General features: G+C 67.4%; 2 protein-coding genes across 7 annotated transcripts in view; both read left to right on the top strand.

Moving 5' to 3' along the window:
- NBEAL2 (neurobeachin like 2) overlaps positions 1-11,996 on the top strand; it is a 27,427-nt gene extending 15,431 nt beyond the window's left edge. For all 4 annotated transcript variants that reach the window (XM_059664944.1, XM_059664942.1, XM_059664945.1 and 1 more), the window contains 35 exons: positions 70-203; positions 706-865; positions 1,067-1,169; positions 1,327-1,480; positions 1,576-1,734; positions 1,834-1,993; positions 2,166-2,251; positions 2,401-2,907; positions 3,680-3,858; positions 3,947-4,106; positions 4,288-4,425; positions 4,515-4,874; positions 4,971-5,120; positions 5,207-5,364; positions 5,545-5,669; positions 5,761-5,896; positions 6,335-6,495; positions 6,603-6,919; positions 7,016-7,111; positions 7,470-7,594; positions 7,678-7,818; positions 7,939-8,069; positions 8,225-8,334; positions 8,437-8,554; positions 8,799-8,896; positions 8,971-9,087; positions 9,615-9,695; positions 9,779-9,876; positions 9,995-10,167; positions 10,275-10,369; positions 10,591-10,707; positions 10,817-10,975; positions 11,051-11,199; positions 11,530-11,665; positions 11,743-11,996. In XM_059664944.1, coding sequence (XP_059520927.1) covers positions 70-203; positions 706-865; positions 1,067-1,169; positions 1,327-1,480; positions 1,576-1,734; positions 1,834-1,993; positions 2,166-2,251; positions 2,401-2,907; positions 3,680-3,858; positions 3,947-4,106; positions 4,288-4,425; positions 4,515-4,874; positions 4,971-5,120; positions 5,207-5,364; positions 5,545-5,669; positions 5,761-5,896; positions 6,335-6,495; positions 6,603-6,919; positions 7,016-7,111; positions 7,470-7,594; positions 7,678-7,818; positions 7,939-8,069; positions 8,225-8,334; positions 8,437-8,554; positions 8,799-8,896; positions 8,971-9,087; positions 9,615-9,695; positions 9,779-9,876; positions 9,995-10,167; positions 10,275-10,369; positions 10,591-10,707; positions 10,817-10,975; positions 11,051-11,199; positions 11,530-11,665; positions 11,743-11,844 — 5,393 coding nt within the window. In that variant the 3' untranslated portion in view covers positions 11,845-11,996. The remainder of the gene's footprint in view (positions 1-69; positions 204-705; positions 866-1,066; positions 1,170-1,326; positions 1,481-1,575; positions 1,735-1,833; positions 1,994-2,165; positions 2,252-2,400; positions 2,908-3,679; positions 3,859-3,946; positions 4,107-4,287; positions 4,426-4,514; positions 4,875-4,970; positions 5,121-5,206; positions 5,365-5,544; positions 5,670-5,760; positions 5,897-6,334; positions 6,496-6,602; positions 6,920-7,015; positions 7,112-7,469; positions 7,595-7,677; positions 7,819-7,938; positions 8,070-8,224; positions 8,335-8,436; positions 8,555-8,798; positions 8,897-8,970; positions 9,088-9,614; positions 9,696-9,778; positions 9,877-9,994; positions 10,168-10,274; positions 10,370-10,590; positions 10,708-10,816; positions 10,976-11,050; positions 11,200-11,529; positions 11,666-11,742) is intronic.
- On the top strand, positions 11,996-16,826 carry LOC132215925 (death domain-containing membrane protein NRADD-like). Of its 3 annotated transcripts, none has more exons than XM_059664949.1 (5): positions 11,996-12,909; positions 13,767-13,847; positions 14,780-14,969; positions 15,079-15,196; positions 15,297-16,826. In XM_059664949.1, the coding sequence occupies exons 2-5, from the start codon at positions 13,805-13,807 to the stop codon at positions 15,618-15,620; spliced, it is 675 nt and encodes a 224-aa protein (XP_059520932.1). In that variant the 5' UTR covers positions 11,996-12,909; positions 13,767-13,804; the 3' UTR covers positions 15,621-16,826. The 3 variants fall into 3 exon arrangements, with proteins under 3 accessions (XP_059520932.1, XP_059520934.1, XP_059520933.1); XM_059664951.1 differs by having other exon boundaries at positions 12,816-12,913; positions 13,769-13,847; positions 15,079-15,221; positions 15,301-16,824; XM_059664950.1 differs by having other exon boundaries at positions 12,827-12,909; positions 13,690-13,847; positions 15,079-15,221; positions 15,301-16,825.

Here is a 16,826-nt window from a genome sequence, read left to right as displayed (position 1 = left end):
TGGAGGGCCTGAGTGTCTGTGGCCACGGCCGGCCCTTGACACACATCTGTCCCCTCCTGGCGGCCACAGAGGAGCGGATGGAGAGGAACGCGGTGGCGGCCTTTCTGCTGATGCTGCGGAACTTCCTGCAGGGCCACCCCGTGAACCAGGAGAGCCTGGTGCAGTGCCAGGGCCCTGCCATCCTGGGGGCGCTCCTGCGCAAGGTGGGCCTGGGGCGGCGAGGGGCTGCCCTGTCCGGGTGGGGGACCAAGAAGCCGTTAGGCAGGCAGAGCCTCCTGGGAGAGGTGGCATTTGAAGGCGCCTTGAAAGGCGGGGCAGGCCCGGCCGGCAAGCTCAGTGACTGAGTGTCGACCTAGGAACCAGGAGGTCACGGTTCGATTCCCGGTCGGGGCACAGGCCTGGGTTGCGGGCTTGATCCCCAGCGTGGGGCGTGCAGGAGGCAGCTGATCCGTGATTCTCTCTCATCATGGATGTTTCTCTCCCTCTCCCTTCCTCTCTGAAATCAGTAAAAATATATTAAATAATAAATAAAGGCTGGGCAGGGTGTGGCTGAGGGTCGGGGGAAGCACCAGCTCCGGCTGGGACGGGGCTGCTCAGCGGGCTGGGCGCTGGCGTCTGTCCGCCTGTGCCGGGCAGAGTGGGAGCCGGGAGGCCGGCCGGGCGGCGGGCAGGGCCGGGCATCTCACTCCATCTCCTGCGCTCCAGGTGCCCAGCTGGGCCATGGACATGCACGTGCTCAAGTCTGCCCAGCTGCTGATGGAGCAGGTGGCCGCTGAGGGCAGTGGGCCCCTCCTGTACCCACTCTACCACCACTTGCTCTTCAACTTCCACCTCTGGACCCTCGGTGACTTCGCTGTGTGCCTCGGTGGGTGTGAGCCTTGGGTGGGGGACGCCGCCTGGCCCGGCGACAGCGGAGAGTCTGAGAAGCTCCGCCCCTGCTCTGAAGGGACACGTTTGCCCTGGGGGGTCTGAGGGGAACACAACCCTCGCTGGGGGTGTCGGGTCGGAGGGTGGGAAAGGGCCCGGCTCGGCCTGGTGGCCTGAGCCCTCTGCGATGCCCGCTCAGGCCACGTCCAGTACATGGCCAGCGTGATCCGCAAGCACAGACCGAAGCTGCAGAAGAAGTACGGGGTGCAGTTCATCCTGGACGCCCTGCACACCCACTACAGGTGAGGCTGGCGAGGGGCAGGTCGCCAGGGGCTGCCCCCGCGGCCTCTGGCCTTGGGGGCCGGGCGGTCCAGTCCCCCAGCTCACTGCCACCCTCCCTGTTCTCTCTCCTCCCCTTGCGTTCCCCTGGCCCTGGGTGTGGGGCACCGACCTGTGCAGCTCACAGCGGGAGTGCCCCCTGGCGGCCGACGAGCTGGGCATGGTGCAGACGGCACTGCTGGAGCTGGTTCTGGAGCTCCTGACGCCGAGCTCCCTGGCCGAAGACCTGCAGGTGGTGCTGAGCTTCCTGGCAGCTGCGGGTGATGCCGGCCAGGTAGGCTGGAGGCCGGTGACAGGGCGGCTTGGGAGAGGCCGGGGTGTGGACCACGTGGGGAGGCCCAGCCCAGTGTGAGCCTTTGTGTCCCCCAGGTGCTGGGCGCCCTGAACCTGCTGCTGGTACTGCTGCAGGGCTCATCTGCCCAGGAGCTCGTGGCTGGCTTCCTGCTGGAGCCGGGAAACCTGGAGGTGCTGCTGGCACTGCTGGTGCGACTGTGGTCACTGCCCCAGCTGCCCAGGCGCGTCTGCAAGGTACGCCCAGCCCACCCGACCCTGGTGTGCCTCCTGCTGTGGCCGCTGCGTGCGGCTTCGCCTCCGCGGTGACTTCCTGCCGTGGTGCCGTCCGCCCAGGTCCTGCACAGACTGCAGCAGATGGAGCACCTGCCTGAGCACAGCCGCCAGCGGCTTCGGCTCCGAGAGAGTGGCCTCCAGGGGCTCGTCGCCTGCCTGCCAGAAGGGGCGGTCTCCCTCCAGCTCTGCCGGGGCCTCTACAAGCTGTTCCTGGGCACAGGTACCACCTGCTGGGCTCGAAGGGCAGGCCAGGTGGAGGGGTGGCAGGGCTCCAGGAACAGGGCAGGTGGGAAGAGGCAGGTGCTGGTGTCGGGGCCGAGGCTGAGCCAGCAGGAGAGGATTAGGGTGAGGGTCAGGCTCCAGCTCTCAGGCCCCTCTGGCCCTCTCCCCAGACTGCCTGAGCCTCTCAGACCTGATGGCCGTGGTGCAGCTGTCCCTCCAGGCTGACCTCGGCGTCCGCCTGGACATCTGTCGCAAGGTGAGTGCGGCGGCAAAGCTTGGGGGGGTCACCCCGAGAGCTCACTTTGTCTGCGGCAGTGAGGGGCCCTGGGGTCTCCCCAGAAAGGCTCCAGGCCGGGCCGGGGGCAATCTCGGGCGACCCCTCATGCTCGGTGCCTTGGCCCGCAGCTCTTCCACCTCTTCTACGGGCAGCCCGACGTCGTGCGGCTGCTGGCCCGGCAGGCTGGCTGGCAGGACGTCCTGACGCGGCTGTACGTGCTGGAGGCCGCCACGGCCGGCAGCCCCCTGCCCTTCCCCTCGGAGCTGCCCGCCTCCCCTGAGCCAGCCTCACCCAAGCCACTCACCGAGTCCCCGGAACCTTCGGACGTCTTCCTGCCCCCGGAGGCCCCCTGCCCGGACCCCGATGCCTTTTACCACGCTCTCTCCCCATTCTGCACACCCTTGGACCTGGGCCTGGAACGGTCCAGTGTGGACTCGGGCAACATCGCAGGTGGCGGCAGCGGGACCCTGACTCCCGCCAGCCAGCCGGGCACGCCCTCCCCGCTGGATGGGCCCCGGCCCTTCCCCGCTGCCCAGGGCCGCCACAGCTCCAGCCTCTCCAACGTGCTGGGGGACGGCAGCCTCCCAGAGCCCACCGCCAGTGGGGACGACACCTCGAACACCAGCAACCCTCAGGTGGGCAGGCCCCCCTTCCACTGCATGGCACTGGCGGGGACACCTCGAGGCACAGGAGGGCAGCTGGCCTTTCGGCAGGGGTAGCCCTGCCTCACATCAGGGCTGCAGCTGGCAGTGGGGTCCCAGCATAGGGAGGGCTTTACAGGGTCCGTGGACAGCCCTATGGGTCCTGCCTGGTGCTTCTGGGCCTGGGGTTCGGCCTCTGCTTATTCTATGGCATCCTCCAGAGCATTCCGGGAGTTTTTTTTTAATGTATCTTTATTGATTTCAGAGAGGAAGGGAGAGGGAGAGGGAGAGAGAGAGAGAGAGAGAGAGAGAGAGAGAGAGAGAGAGAGAGAAACATCAGTGATGAGAGAATCATGGATCGGCTGCCTCCTGCAGGCCCCTCACTGGGGATCAAGCCCACAACCCGGGCATGTGCCTTGACCAGGAATTGAACCGTGACCTGCTGGTTCATAGGTTGACGCTCAACCACTGAGCTGGGCTCCAGGGCAGCTCTTGAGGCCTGTGAGGACTGAAATCTAGTTCTGTGAACCGCCTAAGCCTGTCTTAGGGGTTACTGAAACCCCGGGACTCTCCCAGGAATCCAGGCAGTGGCTGAGGCCTTGGCACCTTTCCTCCCGGCCTCAGAGCCAGGCCATCTACTGGCTGAATGCTCTGCCCCGGTGTCCCTACGAGTGGTGGGCAAGGCGTGCTGACTGGGATAGCATGAGGCCAGTCTGACCCCCTCTGTCCCCGGCCCACACCTTGCACCACCCATCTGGGCCCACAGCAAACCCCTGAGGAGGAGCTGTGCAACCTGCTCACCAACATGCTGTTCCTGGTGACGTGGCGGGGTGTGGAGGGCAGTGACGAGGCTGCCTGGCGGGAGCGTGGCCAGGTCTTCTCGGTGCTCACCCAGCTGGGGGCCTCGGCCACACTGGTGCGCCCCCCAGACTGCATCAAGCGCAGGTGAGGGGTGCCCCGGGCCGTCCGGAGGCCTGCGGGGAGGGCAGGAGGCGGGGAGGCAGGCAGACACCTGAGCCCCTCGCCCTCCCAGCCTCCTGGAGATGATGCTGGAGTCAGCCCTGAGCGACATCAAAGAGGCCCCGGCCGGGGGCCTGGCCAGCCTCACGCGGCAGGTGCTGTGGCTGCTGCGCCTGCTGCAGGACTTCCTGTGCTCAGAGGGCCATGGCAACCAGGAGCTGTGGAGTGAGAAGGTGTGTGAGGGGGGCGGTGGACGTGTGCAGTCCCGGGTGAGGGCGGTGGACGTGTGCAGTCCCGGGTGGGTCCGCACGGGTCTGAGCATAGGCCTGGCTCTGTGAGCCCCCCCTGGCCCCCTGCCCCACCCTGACCTTGCTCCGTCCCCATGGGTGATGGCTGCTGGGTGTTGTGTGGCAGCTCTTTGAAGGTGTGTGCAACCTGCTGGACCGCCTGGGCGCCTGGTCCCACCTGGCCAACGGCACGGCGGATCTCCGAGAGATGGCACAGATTGGCCTGCACCTCGTGCTGGGCTACATCCTGTTGGAGGACCCACAGGTGAGCACTGGTGGGTGTGTGGAGGGCGCGACGGCCACGGGGAGCCCCGGGAGCCTTGAAGAGCACCCACACTTGCCTTGTGCCCGCAGCTGCACGCCCAGGCCTACGTGAGGCTGCACTCGCTGCTGCAGACCGCGGTGCCCATGCGCCGGGAGGAGGCCTGCTATGTGCTCTCCAAGCTGGAGGCGGCGCTGGCGCGGGCACTGAACGCCTCCCCCGGCGAGGCGGGCACGGAGGGCCCGGAGCCCTGGACCCCCGCGGCCGCCTCCGGGGAGCGCTGCTCGTGGCTGGTGCCGCTGGTGCGGACGCTGCTGGACCGCGCCTACGGGCCTCTGGGGCTGCAGTGGGGGCTGCCCTCCCTGCCGCCCACCAACGGCAGCCCCACCTTCTTCGAGGACTTCCAGGCCTTCTGCGCCACCCCCGAATGGCGCCACTTCATCGACAAGCAGGTGCCCGGGGCGCGGGCGCGGGCGCGGGCGGAGAAGTGGGGCCGGGAGCCCACATCGAGCGCTGGCCTCCTTCCCCTCCCTCCCCCTCCACCCCAGGTGCAGCCCACCATGTCCCAGTTCGAGATGGACACCTACGCCAAGAGCCACGACCTCATGTCCGGCTTCTGGAACTCCTGCTACGACACCCTCATGAGCAGCGGGCAGCGGCGCCAGTGGGAGCGCGCGCACAGCCGGCGGGCCTTCCAGGTGCGCGCGGGCGGCGGGCCTGGGGCTGCCCCGCCCCGCGGGGACCGGACGCAGCCGTGGACTCACCATCGCTCCCCCCACCCCAGGAGCAGGTGCTGGAGCCCGTGCAGCGGCGGGCGCGCCTGGAGGGGCTGCGCTACGGCGCGGCGCAGAAGCAGCAGGCGGCGCAGCTCTCCACGGCGCTGCTGCACTGGGGCGCATTGTGGCGGCGCCTCTCCAGCCCCTGCGGGGCCTGGGCCCTCAGGTGGGCGGGGCTCGGTCCTCGGATGGGCGGGACCTGGGCCATCTGGTGGGCGGGGCTGGAGAGGGGCGGGGTCCTCGGTGGGCGGGGCAGGGATGGGCGGGGATTGGGAGGGAGGGAGGGGCCTGGAGAGCCAGGCTGCCTTTGGGGGGCCTGGGAGGAACCACCGGGGCGTCTCCGCAGGGACCCCCCCACGCCCCGGTGGAAGATGTCCAGGGCCGAGACATACTCGCGCATGCGTCTCAAGCTGGTGCCCAACCATCACTTCAACGCTCACCTGGAAGCCAGTGCCCTCCGCGACAACCTAGGTGAGAGGGTGAGCCGGAAGGGCCCCCCCCCCCCCCGACCCCGCATGCTGCCCCGTCCATTTCTGGCTGAACACCCGTGGGCCCATTGCAGGCGAGGCCCCCCTAACACCCACCGAGGAGGCGGCGCTGCCTCTAGCAGTCACCAAAGAGGCCAAAGTCAGCTCCGTGCCCGAGGAGCTGCCGGAAGACCAGCTGGGCGAGGAGGAGCTGGCCTCCCTGGAGACTGCGTGAGTGGGGCTGGGAGAGCCGACGGGCCGGGCGGCGTCTGCTCCGGGTACTTGCCTGCTGGGGTTTGGCCCTGAGTCCATTCCCTCTGCCGCAGGGCTAAACACCCTGAAGGACTGTCCCAAATCAGGTGGGGCTGGCGAGAGGTGTCGCCCAGAACAGATGTTGCTCTTTCACGGGGAGGCACCCAGAGCAGGGCAGGCAACACAGACCAGCCTAGGAGGGGCCCACGGGAGTGGGCAGGGGCCGAGCGAGGGGAGGCTGGGCACACGCGCTCGTGTCCTGGCAAGACATTCAGAGACCCAGGGGCAGGACGGAGGGCCAGTCTGGACCCTGAGCAGCTCCTCCCTCCCCTCTGACTTGACGGCACTGGGAGGGAGCTCCTGGGCTTGTGGGAAGGCGTCCCAGAGCCAAGAGCCTGAAGCGGGTGCTGACCGCAGGATGGAGGCAGCGGAACTGGACGAGCAGCATGAGAAGCTGGTGCTGTCGGCCGAGTGCCAGCTGGTCACGGTGGTGGCCGTGGTCCCAGGGCTGCTGGAGGTCACCACGCAGCACATCTACTTCTACGACGGCAGCGCCGAGCGCGTGGACACCGAGGAGGGTGCGTCCGGTGGAGCTGCGTGGCGCGAGGGCGGGGGGTGGGGGGGAGGGGGGGCGGTCTGCCGGGGCAGGCTGAGTGGCTCCTGCACCTGCTGTCCGTCCTCGCAGGCGTCGGCCACGACTTCCGGCGGCCGCTGGCCCAGCTGCGCGAGGTCTACCTGCGGCGCTTCAACCTGCGGCGCTCTGCGCTGGAGCTCTTCTTCATCGACCAGGCCAACTACTTCCTCAACTTCCCGTGCAAGGTGGGTGGGGCCGCAGCCTCCGCTCCCTGCCAGGCCCCCAGGCCCCCGCCCGGCTCCATCCCGCCCCACACCCAGATGCGCAACCAGGTGTACAAGTGGCTCCTGCGCCTGCGGCCGCCTGCCCAAGGCTACCTGAGCAGCCGCTCCCCGCAGGAGATGCTGCGAGCCTCGGGCCTGACCCAGGTGGGAGCCCTGGACTGTGAGGGGTGGGGGAGGGCATGGCCCTGTGGTGGCCGGACATCTCCACGGGCTCACCTCCTGCCTGCCCTGCCCCCCCAGAAATGGGTGCAGCGGGAGATATCCAACTTCGAGTATCTGATGCAACTCAACACCATCGCCGGGCGGACGTACAACGACTTGTCTCAGTACCCTGTGGTGAGAGCCCTCTCCATACCTCCACCCGCCCCTGTCTGCCAGCCCGGTTCACCCAAGTGTAGGCACTGACGGGGGGCCACGCCCTGAGCCCTGTCCTAGGCTGGTGTTGCCTAAGCCCTGGCCTCTGTTCTTGCCACCACCCCCCCCACACACACACCCAGCCCCACTCTTGTCCCCTCCTGGCCTGTTTTCCATGAAGGGTGCCCTGTCCCAGGCAGTCTGTCCTGCTCCCCTGTGGCCTCTCCTAGTGGGTCCCCACCTGTAGGCTCTGCCCATCTTCCTGAGGGTGAGGGCAGGGCAGAGCGGGCAGATAGGCCATCAGGACCCTCATGCAGCTCCTGCCCGGGTGGGCGGCCAGTTCCCCTGGGTCCTACAGGACTACGTGTCCCCAACCCTGGACCTCAGCAACCCGGCTGTCTTCCGGGACCTGTCCAAGCCCATCGGTGTGGTGAACCCCAAGCATGCCCAGCTCGTGAGGGAGAAGTGAGCATGTGGGCAGGGCTGGGCTCGGAGGGTGGGACGGGCCACGGGGGGGCTCCTGCCGACACCCCCAATTGTGACTCCAGGTATGAGAGCTTCGAGGACCCAGCGGGCACCATTGACAAGTTCCACTATGGCACCCACTATTCCAACGCAGCGGGCGTGATGCACTACCTCATCCGCATGGAACCCTTCACCTCCCTGCACGTCCAGCTGCAGAGTGGCCGGTGCGGCCCAGGGAGGGGCGGCAGATGGCCGGGGTGGGGGAGGCCAGCGTTTGAGGGGAAGAGGCAGGTCCTCCACCCCGTCGTCACCGCCTCACTTTGGCCCGTGCCCCTCTCCACCAGCTTCGACTGCTCTGACCGGCAGTTCCACTCGGTGGCGGCGGCCTGGCAGGCCCGCCTGGACAGCCTGGCCGACGTGAAGGAGCTCATCCCGGAATTCTTCTACTTCCCCGACTTCCTGGAGAACCAGAACGGTAGGGGCTGGCGTGGGGATGCAGACGCGGGCCACGGGGAGCAGGTGTGGTGGGGAAGGAGAGCGGGTGGGCAGGGGGGTGAGGGAGTGAGTGCAGTGGGGAAGGAGATGGGGGTGGGGGGCGGGTGAAGACAGCTGACCAGTCCTCTGTTCCAGGCTTTGACCTGGGCTGCCTCCAGCTGACCAATGAGAAGGTGGGCGATGTGGTGCTGCCCCCGTGGGCCAAGTCCCCTGAGGACTTCATCCAGCAGCACCGCCAGGCCCTGGTGAGGACATGGGTCATATAGCCAGGCAGCCGGGGTGGAAGGTCAGGGTTCGGGGTCAGCTGTCTGTCCCTGGACTGACCGCCCCTCCCCGCCCATCCCCAGGAGTCGGAATACGTGTCCACCCACTTGCATGAATGGATTGACCTCATCTTTGGCTACAAGCAGCGGGGCCCGGCCGCGGAGGAGGCCCTCAACATCTTCTATTACTGCACCTATGAGGGTGGGCGGGCCCTGGGCTCACGTGGAGGCTGGGCACGGAGGAGGGAGGGTGGAGGCAGAGGGCACGGAGGAGGGAGGGTGGAGGCAGAGGGCACGGAGGAGAGAGGGTGGAGGCAGAGGGCACGGAGGAGGGAGGGTGGAGGCAGAGGGCACGGAGGAGGGAGGGTGGAGGCAGAGGGCACGGAGGAGGGAGGGTAGAGGCAGAGGGCACGGAGGAGTCCTGACTGCTTGGTCTGCCCGCCCAGGGGCTGTGGATCTGGACCAGGTGACCGACGAGCGGGAACGGAAGGCCCTGGAGGGCATTATCAGCAACTTCGGGCAGACTCCCTGTCAGCTGCTGAAGGTAAGGCCAGCGCGGAGGCCCGCGGGCAGGGACGTGCAGGCCACGGTGCTAACCGGCCGCTCGCCCGCCCGCAGGAGCCGCATCCAGCCCGGCTCTCGGCGGAGGAAGCAGCCCAGCGCCTCGCACGTCTGGACACGAACTCGCCCTGCGTCTTCCAGCACCTGGGCCAGCTCAGGGCCTTCTTTGCGGAGGTGAGGAGGCCGGGCCTGCTTCCTCCTCTCGGAAATGAGTTCCACCTGCCGTTGCCCTCACCCACCTGCCGGGCCGAGGGGAGACCGACTCAGGGCCACGGGCACTCGGGCCCCTCGGGAAACCAGAGGACTGTGGGTGCCGCTGGGCAGGAAAAGGCCTGGACGCAGCCACCCGAGGGCCTCGGGGAGACCGGAGGGAGGGCATCTCCGTGGACACTCCCTCGCCTTCCTGCTGCGTCTCGCACGCCCCTGGGCCTGGCTTTCTTAGGCTGCCCTCTCCTGCCCGCAGGCTGGGGGGACATGGAGTCACGGGGTGGGTGGACCGAGCATGAGGCCCTGTCCACCCCAGCTTCTCACTCACTTTCTGAGGTGCCCCCTGAAGACCCACTGGTCTCACGCGTGTTTCCCAGTGGGGCCTGGGGCCTCTGGGGGCGGAGAGTCAACGAGGCAGTGGTGCCCAGGGAACAGGTGGTGTAGTGGGGCGCTGGCTGGCCTCTCGGACACAGCCAGCCTCCCTCGACCCGCAGCTCATCAGCGACGGTGTGCCCCTGGTGCTGGCCACGGTTCCCCACCGGCAGCTCCACTCCTCTATGACCCCAGACCTGCTGGTAAGTGCGCTGGGCAGGATGCCACCGGCCCCGCCCCCTCTCTGACTGCACCCCAAACCTGCCTCTGCTCCCCTTGCTCGCAGGTGACCGTGAGTGCCAACGGACTGCTGGGCACCCACAGCTGGTTGCCCTACGATCGCAACATAAGCAACTACTTCAGGTTCATCAAAGACTCCACCAAGTGAGAGGGCTACGGCGGGGGGTCCCCACTAAGCAGAGCGCCGGCCAGCCGCTGGTCTGGCCAAGGACCCCAAGGCCTCGGCGTCCCGGCCTCACCTGTCACTCCCGTCCTTGGTCAGGGGGCAGCGGCTGCTGAGTGGCCCCTGGGTGCCGGGCAGCGGCGTGAGTGGGCACGCCCTGGCCGTGGCCCCCGACGGAAAGCTGCTGTTCAGCGGTGGCCACTGGGACGGCAGCCTCTGCGTGACTGCGCTGCCGCGGGGCAAGCTGCTGAGCCAGATCCACCGCCACCTTGGTATGCGCGCCCTGAGGCTGGGGTGGCGCGGGGCGGGGCGCGTGCCAGCGGCTGGCCGGGAGAGGCGTGACGACTCTGTTCTACTTGGACCTCCCCTCCCCACGCAGACATAGTGACCTGCCTTGCACTGGACACCTGTGGCATCTACCTCATCTCAGGCTCCCGGGACACCACCTGCATGGTGTGGCAGCTCCTGTACCAGGTGTGCCGGTGGGCAGCTCGGTGGGGCCCCCGTAGTCAGACCTGCCGCCCGCCCGCCCCTCAGCAGGCTTCCGGTCCTGCTCCTCTCGTCCCCTTCCCTCCACGGCCCTCTAGCTCTCCGGCTTCACCCCATCCCCTCGCGCTCCTGAGCCGTAGCCTCCCTGTTCAGGGGCCGGGATAATGGGGTGCCCCCAGGCCTGAGACAGCCCTGGATTCCTACAGGGTGGTCTCTCGGTGGGACTGGCATCGAAGCCCATACAGGTCCTCTACGGGCACGAAGCTGCCGTGAGCTGTGTGGCCATCAGCACGGAACTGGACATGGCTGTGTCCGGATCGGAGGTCTGTGTATGCCTGCGCCCGGGCGGGGGGGGAGGGGGGGAGGCGATGGCTGGGCACTGCCTCTGGAGCCCAGAGCCCCTGCCTAGCACCCTAGGCTGCCTTCCTACAGGACGGAGCTGTGATCATCCATACTGTACGCCGTGGCCAGTTCGTAGCAGCACTGCGGCCCCCGGGGGCCATGTTGCCCGGACCCGTGTCCCACCTGGCGCTGGGGTCTGAGGGCCAGATCGTGGTGCAGAGCTCGGCGCGGGAACGTCCGGGGGCTCAGGTATGGGAAAGGGGCACCTGGTCAGGACGGGGTGGTTGGGATTCTGTGCTTGCTGACACCTCCTGCTTCTCCCAGGTCACCTACTCCTTGCACCTGTACTCAGTGAACGGGAGGCTGCGGGCCTCCCTGCCCCTGGTGGAGCAGCCCACCGCCCTGGCGGTGACGGAAGACTTTGTTCTGCTGGGCACAGCCCAGTGTGCCCTGCACATCCTCCACCTGAACAAGTGAGCCCCACTATCTATGGGTTCATGGTCCCTCAGGGTGGTGGCCATTGGCAGAGGAACCAGGAGGTGCCCCCTGTGGACCCACACCCTCTTCGCCTGCTCAGGGGCACGTCCTGCAAGTCCCGTCCCTGACTCCCCGCCCCGCTAGGGAGATCTGGCCCTTGGCCTCCCAGCCACACATCCCTGGCAGACCTCTTCACCAATCAGGGTTTCAATCGCGCCATCCTGCAAATGAGGGCAAACAGGGCCTTTAGGAGAATGAGGAGTCTGCTGGGTGCCAAGCTGCCCTGCCGTTCCGAGTTCCTGTATCCGCTCCTTCCCTCCCTGCAGACTGCTTCCGGCTGCGCCTCCCCTGCCCATGAAGGTGCCCATCCGCAGCATGGCGGTGACGAAGGAGCGCAGCCACGTGCTTGTGGGCCTGGAGGATGGCAAGCTTATCGTGGTGGGCGCGGGGCAGCCCGCTAAGGTGAGGACAAGGGCGGGAGCGGGGCTCGAATGGGGCGGGAGTGATGGTCTTGGCTGACCCACCGCTCCTCCCACCAGGTGCGCAGCAGCCAGTTCGCTCGGAAACTCTGGGGGTCCTCGCGGCGCATCTCGCAGGTGTCCTCTGGGGAGACCGAGTACAAACCCGAGGAGGAGCGCTGACCACCGGCCCGTCCCAGCGCGGGCCCCGCCCCCAGCGCAGGCCCCGCCCCCAGCGCAGGCCCCGCCCAGGAGCCAGCGAAGCTGTCAGCTGGCACTCGGGGTGGGCGGTACCTCACCCCCACCCAGCTCAGGGATTGGCGGGCGGAGTCACTCCCGGAAGTCCCGCCCCTCGCCGGCAGAGGGGCATCAGGAATCCCAGCCCGGGCCCGGGACTGCACAGCACTTTCTGCAGAGCCTGGGGCGGGGAACCCAGCGGCCCGAGCCCCGGTTCCGGCAGCACAGGGACCGGCCGTGGCCTTAACCCCAAGGCGGCCCCGCTCCCGTTCTCGGCAATAAACGTGGCCTCGTTTTGTAGCTGCTCCGCCTCCCGAGTTTGCGCGCGCGGCTCGCCCCCCCCCCCCCCCCCCCCGTCACCATCAGGACTGGGACCCCTGGTCGTGAGCCCTCCGGGCGGCTCGTCCCTCCCGTGGCCTCCGTTTCCCCGGCCGCCTGCTCCCGGCTCGTGCTCGCGCGCTCGGTCCTCCACGTGGCCGCCCTGCAGGCACCCGTGCGCCCCCGCCTTCCGGGCGGCGAAGGGTGGGCGCGTCTGCGCGATCCTCTCTGGGGCGTGGGGAGCCGCCCGGCCCCGCCCGCCCCGCCCCCGCCGAGCCCGTCCTCGCGCCGCTGTCCGTCCGGTCGGCGCGTACCCGGCCCCCCCGGGATTCCACACGGTCTCCTCGCCCGGCCCTTGGGAAGCTCAGCGGCCGCGGCCCCGCCAGGGTGAGCGGATCGGGGGCGCGCGGAGGCTTGGCCGCCACAGGCAGGAGCGGGGCCGAGCGCGGCCTCTGCACCGCCCGGAGACCGCGGTCCTGGTGCCGCGCCTGTGGGAATGTGTGCGGGCAGCCGGCGTGTGTGGGCCTGCGGGGTGCCGCTCTGTGTGGGCGTGTGTTGCGAACCCCGAGACGGGTGCGTGGTGCGGGGCGGTAGAGGGTTCAGTGCCGCAGCTCGAGGAGGGTCAGGCGGACACAGGACCGTCCCAGGCTCACCCACCACCGGGATCAGCCAGCACCCAGGGGCCCTCATGCGGTAAGTGACACCAACTCACCCCGACACGTGGCAGGGCCCGGGCAGGCAGCCTCTGTCCCAGACCCACCACTTGCCAACTGTGCCCTTCGCCGGAAGCATGGCGCTCGGCCTCGGGCACGGAAGGAGGCGTGGTGGAGTCCTGGGGCGACAGGCCGGTGTGGCCTGGGGGGTTGGAGGGCTTTCCCGGCGGCTTCATCCCTTTTCCAGACAAACCCTTCCTGGGCCTCCTCCCCAGGCCTCAGGAGGCGGGTGCCAGCAGGATGAGCCCAGTAGGTCCCCATGGGTCCTGGGATGGAGTGGTCCTGTCCTTCAGGGTTCTTGCCTCTGTCCCACATGCCCTGTGACCTTGCTGGACCCAAAGCACCCTGGTCTCCATCCTCAGCAGGAGGTGAGGCTGGCACACTGGAGGCAGGCGCGGGGACAGTTACTCCAGGGAGCCCCAGGCACTGGGTTCCTGGCCTCCTGCTGCGAAGTCTCCAGCCTCCCACCAGCCAGTAATGGGGCTTAGAGGGGTGGGCATTTCCCTGGTCCTTCCATGCCATCCCTGGACTCTGGTTTGCCAACCTGCCCGCCTCCGTCCTGAGCTGCACCCCGGCTCCTCTTGGCCAGCTGGGGCCAGTTCTCACCTCCACTCGCCTGAGACGAGAGAAAACTGGTTCAGGTTGATGAGGGAGTGTGAGGGGCAGCCAGCCCCGGGGGAATCAGGCCAGAGCGAGCCAGGAGTGGCATCGCCGACATCAGGCCTGTGGCATCGCCTTTCCCCCATGGCCCTACACATAGCGCCCGGGGCCTTAGCGAGGCCCCCCAGCTCCGTGCCTGGGCACTGCCCCTAACACTCCGACCCCTTCTCCACGAAGAGACGCAGCCCCTGGGAGCACTACCGGCTGGCAGAGCGATGCCTCACAACTCCAGCCACGGGGTCGGCCTGGTCCGTGGGGGTAAGCACCTCTTGCTCCACGTTTGGGCACTGGGCAGGATGGAAGTAGCCGAGGTAGGTAAGTCACACACCAGCTCGGTCGTGGGCTCTGGAGTTCTTGTCCGCGGTGCCTGCGCAGGATTGTGGGAGCAGCTGGCCTCCAGGCAGAAGGAAGAAGCAGCAGCATTTACGTGCCTTCCAGTTCAGCTTCATTTTGCGAAACGTGTACAAGGTGTCCTGTGCACGGAGGCCCCATGGAGACCGCCATGAATCAAGGCGGTTGGGAAGACAGGACCCAAAGTTCAGGCCACAGGAGACAGAAGAGGTGCAACTAGAGGCAGAAACGGGGAAAACCAGGAGAGGTCCTGGAAGCTTCCCACATAGGAGATCCCGGACAGGCGGACAGGCGGACAGGCAGGGAAGGCGGAACAGCAAGTGCAGGCACCTGGGAGGCCCGGAGAAGGAAGGGCAGCTCTGGGAAGGGTGGTGAGCAAAGGGGAGGCTATGGGAGATGAGCAGGGGAAACGGCCAGTCCGCTCTGGATGCTGTGCTTTGAGCTTTTATTATAATTTTAGTTTTACCTGAAATTTACCATTCTTTTCTAGGTTTTTGAAAATGTATTTTTATTGATTTCAGAGAGGAAGAGAGAGAGAGAGAGAGAGAGAGAAACATCAGTGATGAGAGAGAATCATGGATTGCCTGCCTCCTGCACACCCCTGACCGGGGATCGCGCCCACAACCCAGGCATGTGCCCTGACCGGGAATTAAACCGTGACCTCCTGGTTCATAGGTTGATGCTCAACCACTGAGCCGCACTGTCCAGGCATGTATGAGCTTTTGACTACAGAGGAGGGACTATATTTCAAATCTTTTGGCAGCCAAGTCTAGGTGAGGCCGCCCAGGGACCTGGCCTGGGTTCCTTGCCCCTGACCCGGTCCTTCCTTCCTTCCATAGATAAGACCTGGAAGGAGCAGGACAGGGACAGGGAAGGAGCGTGGAGAGGCGAAGCGGGCGGCCTGGCCTGCAATGCCTCCTCCCCATTCGCCCCTGAGCCTCCAGGGGCCGCAGGCAGCAGCATCCCTGTCTACTGTGCCCTCCTGGCCAGCGTGGTCCTCGGTCTGCTTGCCTACGTGGCCTTCAAGTGGTAGGTGGCCTGGGGACTGCCCTGTGGGACCCCTTTCCGTCTGGACTCCCAGCCAGCTCCCCGTCTCAGTGAAGGTCGGAGCTGGTTGGCAGGGCCCTTGCTCCCACAGCTGGCGCTCCCATCAACAAAGACAGCAGCTGGCCAAAGCTCGGGCTGCAGAGCTGGGCGCCCTCGACAGGGACCCGAGGCACGGGGAGAGCAGTGTCTTCCTGGACGCTCCTAGCTGCCTGGCGCCCTGTGCCCCCAGCCAGGGTGAGTCCCTTTCCCTGGGGAGCAGGGACCTAGCTCTGCCCGCCGCCCAGCCCATCTGACCCTTGTGTCTCCCACCCAGGGCCACATCCGGAGCTCGGCCGCCGGCTTTACCTCCACCTCCCTCAGCAGCAGCAAGAGGAAGTGGAGCGGCTCCTGGGAGTGTCGGGCGACCTCGACAAGGGCTGGCAGGGCCTGGCAGGCCGCCTGGGCTACCAGACGGAGGCTGTGGAGACCATGGCCCAGAGCCAGGCGCCTGCCTGCGCCCTGCTGAGGGACTGGGCTGTCCAGGGAGGCAGTGGCGCTACCCTCAGGGTGCTGGAGGACGCCCTGGCCGCCATGGGCCGTGAAGACGTGGTCCGGGTCCTGGGCCTCCCGCCCGAGGGCTGCTCTGTGGTGTGAGCCAGGCCCCCCACAGCCTGGCCTCGCGGGGTGCAGCCCTGTGCTCCCTACCACGCCCTCTCCCATGCCCTTCCTTTCATGGGCTTCCTGGCCTGGGTGGGCCCAGCCTGCTCCGTTCTGGAGGGACTCAGAAGGTGCAGCCACCACCCCCCTCCCCTGGTCCCATGTCCCTCTGAGACAGAGACCAGGATCTGGGGGAGCGGGCCTGCCCTCCTGCTCCCTATCCCCTCCCCTTCCTTGGCCTGAACTGTTTTTCTACTTTTGTATCCATAGTAAAGGCAGCTCTGGGTTACTGTGCAGGCTCTGTCTGGCTCCGTGGGCCTGTGAGGCAGTGGGTGGCTAGGACGGGGTCCTGAGTTATGGGAGGAACCTGGGCTGCAGGCCATGTGCTCCCGTGCAGGAGGCAGGAGCTGTGGGGCTCGGCGCCGAGTTCGCCTCCTGCACCTGCAGTGCACGGGCGGGGTCGTGCTAGAGCTGTTGCTTTCTCAACTCTGGCCTCCTTCGCTGGAGAACAGGGACGAGAATGGCAAGTTCAGCAGGTTCCCCCCACCTGAGACTCAGGTGGCGGTGTCCGGCACGGCGTGGAGGCTGGTCCCCAAGGACCTCTGGGCACCTACCTCTGGAGCTAAAGGGAGAAAGGGCCGCCGTTCCCAGGCCCACACTCCGGCCTCAGGAGCGGGAGGGCCAGCGTGCTTCCCTCGCTGCGTATGTGCTGTCTGCACGCGCCGAGGGCTGGCAGGTCCCCCCACCCACCTGAGGGGCAGGTGAGGACAGGACAGCCGCAGCCCAGCCACCTCCAGCCCACGCTGCTCCCTCGGGAGGGAGAGGCAGGCAGTGTGGTGACCGCCTCGGGCGAGGGCTGCGGCAGCAGACAGGCCTGCCAAGGGAGGACTGACGGCTACCATCCTGGCAGCCACCCCCAGTCTGACTCAGGAGACGTGGGGCCGTCATGGCCCAGGGGCCCAGGGCAGGCCCCATCCCCTGCTGAGATGGCACAGACTGAGGACCCAGCTCACCAGCTGCTGCTGCTGGTCCTGAAAAACAGCTCTTGGGGTGGCTCGACCCCCAATCTCTTCCTTCACAGGGAAGGCACTGCCTGGCCAGCCTGGCTCGGGCGGAGTGGTGACCTATGAACCAGCAGGTCACGGTTCAATTTGGTCGGGGCACAGGCCTGGGTTGCAGGCTGGACCCCCAGTGTGGGGCGTG

This window comes from Myotis daubentonii, chromosome 14, assembly GCF_963259705.1.
Source record: "Myotis daubentonii chromosome 14, mMyoDau2.1, whole genome shotgun sequence".
NCBI classification, from domain to species: Eukaryota; Metazoa; Chordata; class Mammalia; order Chiroptera; family Vespertilionidae; genus Myotis; species Myotis daubentonii.
Note: the sequence above shows the minus strand (reverse complement) of the source record. Positions and strands in the feature narration are given on the sequence as shown.

What these genes read in the sequence shown, in the direction of transcription:
- LOC132215925 (XM_059664950.1), top strand. An exon ending in GGTCGGCCTGGTCCGTGGGG is followed by an intron (nt 13,848 to 14,779) that starts GTAAGCACCTCT and finishes TTCCTTCCATAG; the next exon opens with ATAAGACCTGGAAGGAGCAG. An exon ending in GCCTACGTGGCCTTCAAGTG is followed by an intron (nt 14,970 to 15,078) that starts GTAGGTGGCCTG and finishes TTGCTCCCACAG; the next exon opens with CTGGCGCTCCCATCAACAAA.